This window comes from Nothobranchius furzeri, chromosome 9 (genome assembly GCF_043380555.1).
Source record: "Nothobranchius furzeri strain GRZ-AD chromosome 9, NfurGRZ-RIMD1, whole genome shotgun sequence".
Classification (NCBI taxonomy): domain Eukaryota; kingdom Metazoa; phylum Chordata; class Actinopteri; order Cyprinodontiformes; family Nothobranchiidae; genus Nothobranchius; species Nothobranchius furzeri.
Genome location: NC_091749.1, coordinates 65,100,744 through 65,113,470, shown reverse-complemented (window position 1 = coordinate 65,113,470; position 12,727 = coordinate 65,100,744). Strand labels below are relative to the sequence as shown.

General features: G+C 42.8%; 1 protein-coding gene across 3 annotated transcripts in view; it reads right to left on the bottom strand.

Annotated features, from left to right (window-relative positions):
* LOC107381573 (SH3 and multiple ankyrin repeat domains protein 2) overlaps window positions 1-12,727 on the bottom strand; it is a 269,418-nt gene that overhangs the window by 108,934 nt on the left and 147,757 nt on the right. For all 3 annotated transcript variants that reach the window (XM_070555052.1, XM_070555054.1, XM_070555053.1), the window contains one exon: window positions 4,263-4,329. In XM_070555052.1, coding sequence (XP_070411153.1) covers window positions 4,263-4,329 — 67 coding nt within the window. The remainder of the gene's footprint in view (window positions 1-4,262; window positions 4,330-12,727) is intronic.

Here is a 12,727-nt window from a genome sequence, read left to right as displayed (position 1 = left end):
CACTACCTGGCTCAGCCCTGAAAGCTGAAGAGAATCACAACCAGCAGCTGAAGGAGGACAAACTCCTCAAGGAGCAGCAGACTAGAGACACATGTCTCTGGCCTGATGTCTCCTTGGCTTGCATTGTAACATCTATATAGCCGATATGTGTTTTGGTGTCATAGTGTTTAGTGTCTGTGTAGTGTGTGTTTGTCTGAAGAGGGGGAGTCCCTTATTAGAAATGCAGGTGAGGTCCGGCTTAAAACCTCTAGAGTTTGCAGGGGAGTCCCTGATTAGAGTTTAGTGTTTGGTCTCAGTTTGGACACAGTGGTGTCATTTAATGGGACATTAAGTGTTTGTCAATGTGTGTTCCTTTTATTTATTTATTTTTTCTTGTTTATTTCATTCAAAATAAAAACAAACAAAACATATAAACATAAGAAATACATAACAAAACTCAAATTTGAACGAAAAGGAGCAGAATGAAGAAAACATCTTATAATTTCTGCCCCCTTTTCCAGTAGAAATAATCAATTTATATATAATTACCATTTGTCAGACATACAGATTCATTTTAAACTTTTTCCTGTTCTAAATTCCAGTGCGATCATGATCATTGATTTAATTTACACTTTCATAATTAGTTAGTACACTCAATTTGGTACATTTTTTGAATATATTAAATGACAGAGTTTTTTTATTCCACTCCTTAAGTTTAGTTCTAAATCTAGGTTTTGTAAACACATCAGTTTCTTTCAGCATGTAATTACCAGCTCTCTTTGCAAATATCCCCTGAATGTTTGTTGGCAGAGTACCTAAATTGGCTTCATACATGGTTTGCAAGATTTTACAGTCTTTTAAATCATGAAATTTCAGTAATTTATATTTACTAAACAATGGGTTTGATGGATCTCTACAGCCATCATAATTGATGATTCTTAGAGCTCTTTTCTGTAAAATAAGTAAGGGTTGTGTATAGATTTGTATGCTGCTCTACGCTAACTCAGTTCCTTTATGTTGTAGCCGGTTCAGTTCCTAAAATTTTCTGTTTCAGTTAAAGTTTAAGCCTGATGTGAGAGGCATTTTTGTTAAATAAATCCTTTTTTATACTGGTTTTGCCTGTGTAGCGTTATGAATATGCCATTTCTGCCCTTAACAGCTGCCCTTTGACACAGTGACAGTGTGCACAAATTGCAAAGGTTGTGCGCCTGTTCCTGGTGTTTACATTCCAGCAAAGAAGACAGAAGAAGGACGAAGAATGCTTTTCATTAATTAATCAAAGAACTTTATTTCTAATAAAGCTAATCAAAATAATCAGGTGATCAATCTGTGAAATCACAATGTTATGATTTATGTGTTTAATGAGTAACAGGACTAACTGAGCTAGACATTCTGTCTCACATAAGATAAACACATGACACATTGCTCCCTCATCCAATCAGAACTTCCCTTCTGTTGCTGGCAGAGCACTGAGGTGTTTACTTAATCGGTCCACTCTGATTTGTTAAGAATTATAAACAACTAAGTTAATAAAACAGAACAACGCCATTTTAAGTCAGTTCCATCACGAGTTCCAACGAAGCTCTTCAACGTAGTTCAACTTGGTTCAACGCAGTTGCAACCAAGGACTCGACCAGCTCTCAAATCCATCATCGCTAAGTAAAGTACAGACTGGCCAGCTGTATTTTCTACTTTTAAGCTGAGAACTGTCAAGCTGGAAAATTCTGTTGTTTTATCAACAAGATGACGGTTCCTTCAGAATAAAAGCTGAACTCTCTACGTGACGCTGACACCTGCCGTTGCTACCGGGAGTCGACCCGTAGACTGGTTTGTCGTGCTGCAGACGCTGTGCTATCAGTTCCAGCACCAAGGAGGGTCCGAGGACCTGGCATTCCGGATCATACACGGGAGTCTCCGAACGTACGTAGTTCGGCATAGATGGCGTTTCATGTCTCTTCCTCCTGAAGTCCCTCGTGGTTAGTTAGTCAAAACAACATCTTACACTCAGACTCGCCTCGCATCAGATGGAGATTCTGAACTGACACACACACACCAACACTTCAGCATTACATCCATCTTCATCCATCATTAGAGAGTTAGTCCTGGAGATTGTTTCAAATAATTATAAAATAAATATTCTTAAACGTCCCATCTCTCTCTTTTCTTGTCTCTAAGTCAATACAAGGTGTTTGAATAAAACTCCCTGTGGTAAAAACAACCTCTTCTGTTTATAAGGGCCCGGTTCAAAGATTAATGATCCAGCTCAGGTTTGAATCAGTGATATCTTTGGATCTTAATAAAAGTGTAGGAATATACCAACTATATTCCGCTACACCTGTGTCACATGTCCTCCATGTTACCCCAGGTCCCCTAGACCCCTGGGTTGTAACATTTGGCATGGAATCCCAGAAGGTCCAAATAAAGGCAAATTTAATTTGAATTTATGTTTGTTGTTAGTAGACGCTTCTGTCCAAAGCGACTTACAGGTGATAATCAAGCCATCAGCTTGCCCTTGAGGCTAACAACAAATACTACTCAATCAATCCTAGGTGTCAGTGAGGCAGCATGATTGAACATAGAGGGAAGCAAACATGGCGTGTGCAGTAGCGTGGGGGACAGGTGCTGGGAGGATGCTAGTTTAGAAAATGCTCTCGGAAGAGCTGGATCTTTATTTTAGACATTTCAATTCTTATCTGAGGAGCATTTTCATTTAAAATCCTTTAACGCTAACTCACTGTCCTGGTCCACACGAGAGACGTTTAGGTCTGAATACACACTTTAGGAGACCTGAAAGAGGTCACAGCTCTCCGTGTCAACAGCCAAAGCAACACCTTTTACCCATAATATCGTAGCTCAGCTTCCAACCTGACCTTTGACCCCAACCCATCAGACTGTCACACAGCTTTTTTTCTGCAAGATGAAATTAAGAGTAGAAATCTATAGAATAGCATTTTAACTGGTATTTTTCAGTTTTTATAATTTTTACTAAACTTAACACCAGAGACCAGAGGAGTGTCGTATCACATCAATCCACCCAGTTAAAAATCACTTAACGGTTACATCATCTACCACAATACAAAGTGTGAAACCCACAATATCATGGCGATTAAACACACACACACACACACACACACACACACACACACACACACACACACACACACACACACACACACACACACACACACACACAACCACTGTGATGAAAATCCAAACTAAAGCTGCAGGATTAAAAACAGGGTGGGGGTGTTTGGGGGTGCCAATTGGGTTGATTGAGGACTGATTCTGAGCCAGTTGTGTGTGTGTGTGTGTGTGTGTGTGTGTGTGTGTGTGTGTGTGTGTGTGTGTGTGTGTGTGTGACCACGCCAAGGTGTAAAGGAAGGAGGTGGTGGGGCTTTTATTGTGGCGGTCCACCAGGTTGATGAGAGGAGGTCAGCAGTCGCAGGATTACATCTTTAGATTAGATTTCCCCCTCGCCCCACCCCTCTGCCTTGGACTTTCATTGCTGGTTCATCTGTTCAGATTTCCTCTGACTCGCTGTAATCCCGGAGCGGGACAGTCCCTCTGCTCCACCTGAGCAACGTTTTAAACTCTAAATGATCTGTGGACGTTTGTCGGGTTTGGAGGCAAAGCGTCACCTCATCAGGTGTTAAACTGGACCCAAGTAAACAGTCGGTGGTGTTTACAGAATCTCAGCAGCAGAATAACAAGCAGAGCAGAAAAAAAGGAGAAGAGCTGAAAGATTTCTTTTGTTTGGTCTGTTTTTAAAACTTCTCACCTTCCTCTCTCACAGATGTAAAGTGAAATAAACTCCGAACAGATCCGGTCTGCAACAGAACCAGCCAGACTGGAGATGAAACCAGGACGTGTGATATTATCTCAAAGTTCATCTCTGTGAATCATTACATCACATCCTTTTATTGCCTAGAAAGCTTTATGTTTGAATGAAAGTTAAAAATGTTACGTTATTTAATTAAAGTTATATATCAACTTTTTTATTGTATCCTCTTGTTTCAGATTTTCTCAGCATCACCCCGAAATTATCTCCAATAAGACTGTTTATCACCCTGAAACCGCAACCAATCAGCACCCACGGGACCCTGCGAGTTCCTGATGTTAACATGAACTTTGGTTTCCATGGCAACGCTCTAATCCCTCACAGGGGATTACATGGTGAAGTAATTTTGGGAGGATCAGATGATCGGAGGGATTTGAAACGTATCCCCAGATGGAAGAACAGGTGAGCGATGAACAAATGGAGGGAAGTGAAAAGAGAATCTCACCGATATCAGAGTCTTTGTGGTTTTTGATGAGCTCAGCGAGCTCAAAGTTCCCAGCAATAATGGCCACCTGCAGAGAGAAACAGGAAGAGGTTTAAGGAGGAGAACAGAACCTTAATGCAAACAGAACTTCATGAACTCCTGATTAGAAGTCGTTTACACTAGGGGTTGTATGAACTAGTCGACTTCACGGCTCTGTAGTGACTTTTTATGCCTGTCATCGACTAGTCGCTGTCACGTGATAATGACAAGATGCAGTCCTCGGAAAAGACAGCAGATGATGAGCCCCTGCGCGTCGGGAGGCGGAGGCGACGCGCTGTGTCAGAGCGTCGACACCAGCGGTAAAACGGACATTTAACCAAACTGTGACCTTTTCCCTCTTGCAATTTTACCTTCCCCTCACCCCCATCCTAATCTTAAAGAGCAAGTCACCCCCTACAAGAAACTTACTTCACTCCCACTTCATGTTTGAAAAATGCAACAAATGCTGTTGCTTGGCAGACCGAGAGGGCGGAGCCGCTAACAAACACACACACGCAGGCTCACAATGGCATTGTGACATCATAATGTACCAGATGACATCATAGCATACCTCTTAGCCAATAGCGGTGGCAGATTTAAATTCAGATACAGTGCAGAATTTTTCCCTGACGACGGCGCAACACTGACAGTTTTAGGCAGAATATTTGAATTTTAACCAAGATGCACTGAACTGCCAAATTATTGACTACACGTGTCTGCAGCACGATTAGACACTCCTTTACATAGTTCATCAGCAAAAAAAATGTGATTTGGGGGTGACTTGCTCTTTAACCAGTTTGCGCATGCAAAGCTCTGATCGTTGATGCACTCCAGACATCCGCGTCCTGAGCACCGCCACATCAGGTGTCACCACCTCAAAAACAAATTAAACACGCGATCGTTCATGTCGGCTCATTTCCTTTTATGTTTTCTGTCTGTTATTTGTGCCTGATGCGTTTTGCTGCTGCGGTGCGAGGCGCATCGCCTGTTTTGTCCTCCGGTGACGCACCCCCAAAATTCCACTATCTCCGCTCCGCTCTGGCACGAACTCCACAGCAAAAACGGTCCCGTTGTAGTCGGCCAGCGAGCAGCAGCACTCCGCTGTTTTAGCGGTCGGTAGATCTTTTAGAACTGCAGTTCAAAGGTAACTCATAAGGTGAATATATATGAACCCAGGTAGCAGTTTTTCTTTAGGATTGAGAGGAGATGCAGGAAGATAATAAACAGACAGGACAGAAAAATAGTCAAATAAAAACAAGTTAGTTTTTGTACCTGGTGGTTGCAACAAACAGACACCATTGAAGGTGGAAGTGAGGAACAGAAAATGAAATAATTATTTTAATGTTTAGAGCAGCAGGAACTCCGAGAGGCTGCAGTCGCATCAGTGAGTTTGCGGCTGCTGCGCAGGGGGAGGGGGGAGAGGGCTGAAGCAGAAACTACCGTTGCTAAAAGGAGATGTGTTAACTTAGAAAATGTGGGCGTAATTTTAATTGTCAAAAACTCCAGCGAACCTACCGACCCCCCCCCCCCCCCCCCCCCCCGTGCCGCTTCAGGTGTATGACGTCATCAACGACTAGTCGAAGTCGACTCGTATTTCATTACTTGACTCTCGACTTGAAAAAAAATTAAGTCATGCAACCCCTAGTTTACACATGTGTACGTGACGAGGGAGAATAATTCATCAGGTTGAAATCTTTACCTGCTAGACATGATTTTATCACATTTTCATGTTCTGCACATTCATGCTTAAGTTTAAAAAACTTTTCTGATTCAGTTTAATCTGAAAACAAAACATCTGCATCTGATATATAAAGAGATCTATGATCACCAGAAATGTTAAAGCTGCTACTGGTGGCTCATAAAGATCACCATGGTAACAACACACCTGTCAATCTTGCCAACAGTAAGCTGAATGAAAGACAGACAAGAGGAAGGACAGAAAACAACCTCTGATAACCCCTCAAAGACAAAGGGAGCCTAAGTCTCCTCCCTTTCCGGTCGGCTCATGGGTCCCCGGAAGAATGAAAAAATGAATGCAAGTCAACAGGGCTAACAGAGCTATTTTCTAATCCGCTTTGCCTTACGCCCTGGACCCCACATATGTTGTTCTGCAATTTCAATGAAAACTAATGATGTGTGTTTCAACCATGCCAGTCACATACTTTAAGATTTAGTTTGGAAATGTTCATAATTAGCATGACTGTCCACAAATCAGATACCGGCGCGTCGCACATATGATGTCACCACATAATCTCCTCTCCTCTAGTGTAGCTGCTGCTTGCCAAATGGCCAGATTTATGGTGTTTTTTTCCTCCTGACGGATGGATTTTAAGTTTTAACTTACAGCCATTTTTTCTGTTTTTCTTCGTGTCCGGTTCGATGATGTCACTTTCGTGAAGCGCATTTGTAGTCCTGGACTTATTTTCACACAAAACCTAAAATCACGTTTGCCCCCGTTCAAAAATAAGCATTTTCTTGGCATGAAAATGCGTCTTTAAAATTAGCAGACATCAAATCCATGGCACAAAACAAGCGGAATTAGAAAATAATTTCAGCCCCATTGACTTACATTCATTTTTTTCTTCTTCTGGGGACCCGTGGTCTGGAAGTAGATGGGCGTGACTTAGGCTCTCTATCGGTCAACCAGGCGAGGAAGCCCCTCCCCCTCTGTAGCTCTATAGCTCAGGTAAGCTTCTCAGTAGAAACATAATCCAGAGTCTTAACGAGTCACAGTAAGTTCTGATCTTTTTGAGGTGACCAGAGACAACCTCGTCTTCTTGTACACACACATCTTCTGTCTTAGTCCAAAATGTGGACATCTCTTTTTTATCATGGAGTGTCTTCATACAGAGAATCAGATCCTCTTAGGTGTTTTTAGTTAATATTTTTTCACAAAGTATAGGTTTAAACTTAAAAAAAATAACTATGCAGCATTTTCAACTCATAATTGTTAAATATTAAAAACAATTTAGAGTTTTTTTCCTAAATATTCCCATATAGTAACAGCAAATTCTAAAATCTTAGAACATGAGTAGTTTTACTTGTTTTGATCTCTGATTTCATAATAAAGCCTTCTGTGTGTCCACCAGGGGGCAGTAAAGGGATTTCAAAGCCAGCAGGACCAGGAGGTTCTGATTGACCCAGATGGTTCTGGCTGCTGTCACGTTGCTGCTTACTGTAATTTCTTGAGTGTTGAAAGGCTTCTGAGCTTACAGTAGGCCTGGAGTCAGGAGCATCCCATCAGCGGAGTAAAAATAGACGGGTTCATTTTCCTCTGATGTGTCGAACACACATCTCAAGGGAAACTCAGCAGTGTTATGTAAGCAAGCCTCCTCTGGTTCCTGGAGAACAAATATTCTGGACGAGGAGCAGGATGGAGAGCAGGTGTGTTATTAAAGCAAAACCCAATATCTGCGTCCATACAGCAGACTTCTTCACATCCACAGAGCAAAACTCCAGTAAAGGACAGGTTTTCCATCGGGATGTCGCCCTTAGAAACAGGCAGATCAGATCCGGACCATAAATGAATGTTTGGAGCTTTTTTATTGAGAGAAACTCTGCAGATTCCTGAGAGGATGCTGGGTCTCATTCATCCAGAGCGTATCCTAAAGTGCATTAAAGCAGCTTTATGGGGAAGCGTAAATTCTTCTTCCGGCTCTTGGAGGGTACAGATGCTTTTTTCCTCCTCTCCTCCCTATCTTATCCCCAAGGCTCTTTGTCTGCCTTTGGGTGTACGGTGCTTCTGCATTTTTTCTGGAAACTGGAAATTATTAAAAACGGACCTGGTCAGTTGGTCTCTCAACGCGATTGACAAAATTTTCTCAACAATGAGAATGGGAGAAGGGGCTCTCGGATGCCCCTCTGGGACAGATCCAGTTGGGCATATCATGGACTCCTGGAAACAGTGGAACCTGATCTGCCTCTCTCAACTGTCTGTAGAGGATTCTGAAGACGTCTGGATATTCGTGGTGTTGGTGTCAGGTTTCTTGCTTTTTGGCCTGGGCGGTTACCTGGCTTACCGGAAAATTAACGAGCTGTCGAGGAATATTGGCTCTTTCCCGGAGCTCAAGGATGATTACACCGCGCTGTGAATGCATAAACTCATATAATTGTCGAGATGAGTCGTAAGCTTGGAACTTTGGCTGAGATTCATGCATTGGCACAAAAGATGGATGTAATCAAGGAGCCAGGGGACGAATCAGCATAGATTAATTACGCCATTATTGGACTTTGTGAGGTTGAGGACCAACGGAACTTTAAAACAGAGAATAAATTATCTCTGTCTGGCCCCAAAACAATTTCTTAACTGAATCTGGTGCCCTTGAGCCTGTGAGGCTGAAACGAATACCCCCCCCCCCCCCCAAGAAATGTGGAATACTGCCGTCGCCATGGCAACTCTGGCCCTGTCCACACGTAGCCGGGGATCTGCCAAAACGTGGATATTTTTCTACGTTTTGGCCTGTCATCCACACGAAAACGGAGTTTTTTCACACGAAAACGGATCTTTTTAAAAACTCCGGCCAAAGTGAAGATCTGCGTTTTCTCCGTTTTGGGTGTCTGCGTGTGGACAGACAAAACCGGAGTTGTAAGGTCTGCAACGTCACTTTCCGCGACAAAAAAATGCTGACATCACGTGTGCGACCTGTGTTTACACTAGCCGGCATCATGGAAGCCCTCAGAGCTGCGCTCTGTCACTACCCGATCCATCAATTGTCCAAGCGCTTTTTGCTTGTTTGTTTTTGCAAGCGGAATTACTGCTCCTTGCGGAAGACCACAGACGAAGGACGAGGTTAAGAATGGGGGAAGTACTGCCGCCTACAGGTCTGGCATGTCCTTAACAACGTATTTATCCGGGTACGTGTGGACAGAGTTTTTTTTAAAACGCGGTGGTGTGGATGCAAGTTTTTGGAGGGGCAGATATTCGTTTTTAAAAAACCCCGGCTACGTGAGGACTAGGCCTCTGTCTCCCTATCCAAGCCTGGGCGGGGCTGCGAGCTGTGAAGGCCGCTGAATCGTTCCAGAAGTCACTGTGCCCTCTAAACCCAACGACCTCTTCCCCCTGTCCAGACTGAGGTGATGAGCGCTGCTTATCGCGGCTGCATGCACTGACGTGTGGAGAGTCCCAAACCCTACCTCCCCACCTAGTGGACACTTATGTGTGTGATGTCTGAAGTCCGTTGCATTTCTGTCAGAGGTGTTTTTTGCATAGCAAAGCTGCCCTCCCTGTGGAGGGTTACTCTGAAGGGCGTTTTTTTCTCCCTCCACCTGACCCTGTCCTCATGTAAACCCTCTGATCTCTATTAAGGTAGCGCGACTCAGGGTTACGAATGACCACAGTCACCAACTCTTGTCATGTGTCTATGTCTATGTATGTCTGATCTCAGAATTGTATGTACTGAAACTCTAGTTTCCCTCTGGGATTAATAAAGTATCTTTGAATTGAACTGAAAGGTGGGAGACGTCGTTTTCAGCAACCGGAGACTTTAAAACAAAATTGCCAAATAGCATCTGTGTGCTTGAAGAAAGATAGATGTGGAAGTTTTGTGACTCTGGCTGTGATCTGGTCCAGAGGTCCGGGAGCACGATGGAACTAGCTCTCACACCTGATGCTCCGCCCACTTTGGTTTTCCTGCCTAGAACCGAGTCATTCATAGATCAAAAACTGTGATGAAAACAGAACCAAACATCAGAAGTTAGACCAGAAAATCAGCTGAAATTCAGATCCTACAAATAAAACAATCCCAGATCATAATTTCACACCTTACCTCATTCACTGCCATTGACGACTAAAGTCGTCATTTGCATTTTTTTTACTGTTTGAGCATCGGAACGAGCCCCCGCGCTGAGAGAACAAACATTTCAGCCCTGAAGCCGATCTTCATCCGCATACGTCACAGATCACATGATCAGGGAGCAACACATCCATGTGTTTGGAGATCGTTTTGGGCCGTTTCTGTAAAAAAAGTGAGGCGCGAATCGGAAAAGCGTCTGCCGATCACAATTCGACAACGGATTATGAAAGAAAGGATAATGCTCGAAACACGCGGCTTCTTCCTGATGTAAGAGGTGAGTCTCCTCTTTGTTTTGGTTGTTTTGGCATCGACATCATGCTAGCGTGCAACGCTCTGTGACTCTTAAAAAAACAGTAAAAACGGTGAGAAACGCTGGGAGCGAAGGCCGTTAGCGATCAGGAAATGGCTGGCAGTGAATGAGTTAAAAACGAGTTTGTTTGAAAAAACTTGAAAAATAAAAGCCTGTGATGAGTGACATCATCTTTTATTTAGAGATCAAAACAAACATCAAAGATAACAAAATACGGTTCATTCGAGTAAAGTTCAACTCCCTGTGACCCATTTAAAATGATGTTTGAGTCATGAAATCAGAAGACTCCTCCCTATGTACAAAGACTCCTCCCACTTTGAGTGACTTCATCTGCAGGTATTGAGCTTACTGTGGATAAATAACTGATAAAATGCTTCAAAGTGGCGGACATATTCCTTTAAGCTCCGGAAGACTTTTCTACTGTGCTGAAGTCCAAAAAGGGCGGGGCTTTCTCACCTGGTTCATCAAAATCTCCATCTGTGGTCATGAGAAAATGCTTGTTTTCAAAGAGGTTTCTTGTAAATTTTATTTTCAGCATCCAACATACCACTACCAGAGGTCAGATCACACGATTCCTGACAAAATTATAGAATAGGTTGGGTTAAAAGGTTTAAGAAAGCTCAAGGTCATAAAGATGGACAAGAATCTAGGGAAGAACAGCTGATTTATGTAAAAACCAAACAAATAAACCAGAGTTTACTGACAGAGGCTTCTCTGCTGTACCGAGGTGATCAACAAACTCTTTCACGATATGATCTTCTCTCATGCGAAACCCCATCAGTCAAACAAAGTTTCAGAGCTTTCGGCTGCAGCAGGAGAACATCTCCACCTTCAGCTGAGGGAGCTGGGAGCGATCAGAAAGCAGGTAACCAATAAGCTACGGTAAATACAGTCGCAATTTATCACTCATTATCATTCTGCCACCCACAATCACCACCACTACTGCCACGGCCGCCCCCACATCGATGCTTTTCCTGTTCTCCGCTGGTTGTCAAGGAGACAAATGGTTGTGTATAATAGCGAAGTAACCAGAGGGGGGGATGGGAAGGATGTGGAGCGCTGCTGTGAGCCACTTTCAGCCAAGTGGAACATCAGCGGAGGCAAAGGGTGGAATAAGGACACGGGGAAAACCACGGATCAATGAAAACTCAAAGAGCAGGAGAACGAGCTAAACACAGCTTAGTAGGAGGATTCAAACCAAAACTGTCACTTTAAAACTAAATCCCACAAGTGGATCTGAAGTTGGAGGACCGATTCTTTCCCCCAGCATCTCACGGGTGAGAGTAGCACCAACTCTCATCACCATCTTCTCTGCACTGACAGCCTCTGATGTACGGAAACCAGTTAAAATATTTAAAATATCCCTAAAATACCAGAAAGCAGAGAAACAGCTCTGAAGGCAGGAATCAGACAGGAAGTTACACAGGAGGTGTAGAAACACTTCAAATGATGTCGGGATCAACGATCTCCACATCGGATTAGAGATTAGTCAGAAACCAGAGTAACCTCCGTTAATGAGTGAACAAGAATCGGATATTGAATCTGACTCTTTTGTGTCTGACATCCAGAAAATGAGATGCTGACAGAACTCTCCTGCTCTGAGTTTGACTCTTTTGGTCTAAACTGGTACGCACAGAATTTAACGTGAGCTCATCACTCTCACACGATGTCCGAGGATGATTCAGTTGCTGAAACTATGATCGTCTCAATTTGGTCACAGACTCATCACAGGCATCTGGAAGCTTCTCAGTTTAGTTTCAGTGATAGAGATGGAGAAAAAAAGCTCTGCTTGTTGCTACAGTTACAAAAACCCACCTGACATAAACACAAAAGTCTAGTTTGTTCCTTAAATAACAAAATAACTACGTATTATTTGTATTATATTTGGCCTGCTTTTGATAAAAACTAATAAAATACTAGCATTTCCCACTCTAATGAATAAAGAAAGTTAATTTTTCAACAGAACAGACTTACAGTGCTTTTATTTTGATAGCGGGTTAGGTAATTAGCAATTTGAAGGATTGTGAAGAGTAAAACCCAAACACACACAGCTAAATTTACAGTTTACACACAATCATTTACAGTAACAAACAACTTTTGATTATTTTATTTATATTTCTAACAAAAAACATTAGTTATTAGCTTTCTTCTCTGACGTTTAGAGTATGACGGTTTGTGACGCAATGCATTGTGGGAAACTTTGCTGTCTGTAGAAGGATGCATTGATGCATCCTCGATACAATGGGCGGAGCAAGAAAACATCCGGGAACTTTGAGCGAACTTGCCATATTTAGGAGCGGAACAGTCCTTGGGCCATCGTTGATGACGTGTCACAAGGACGTGAG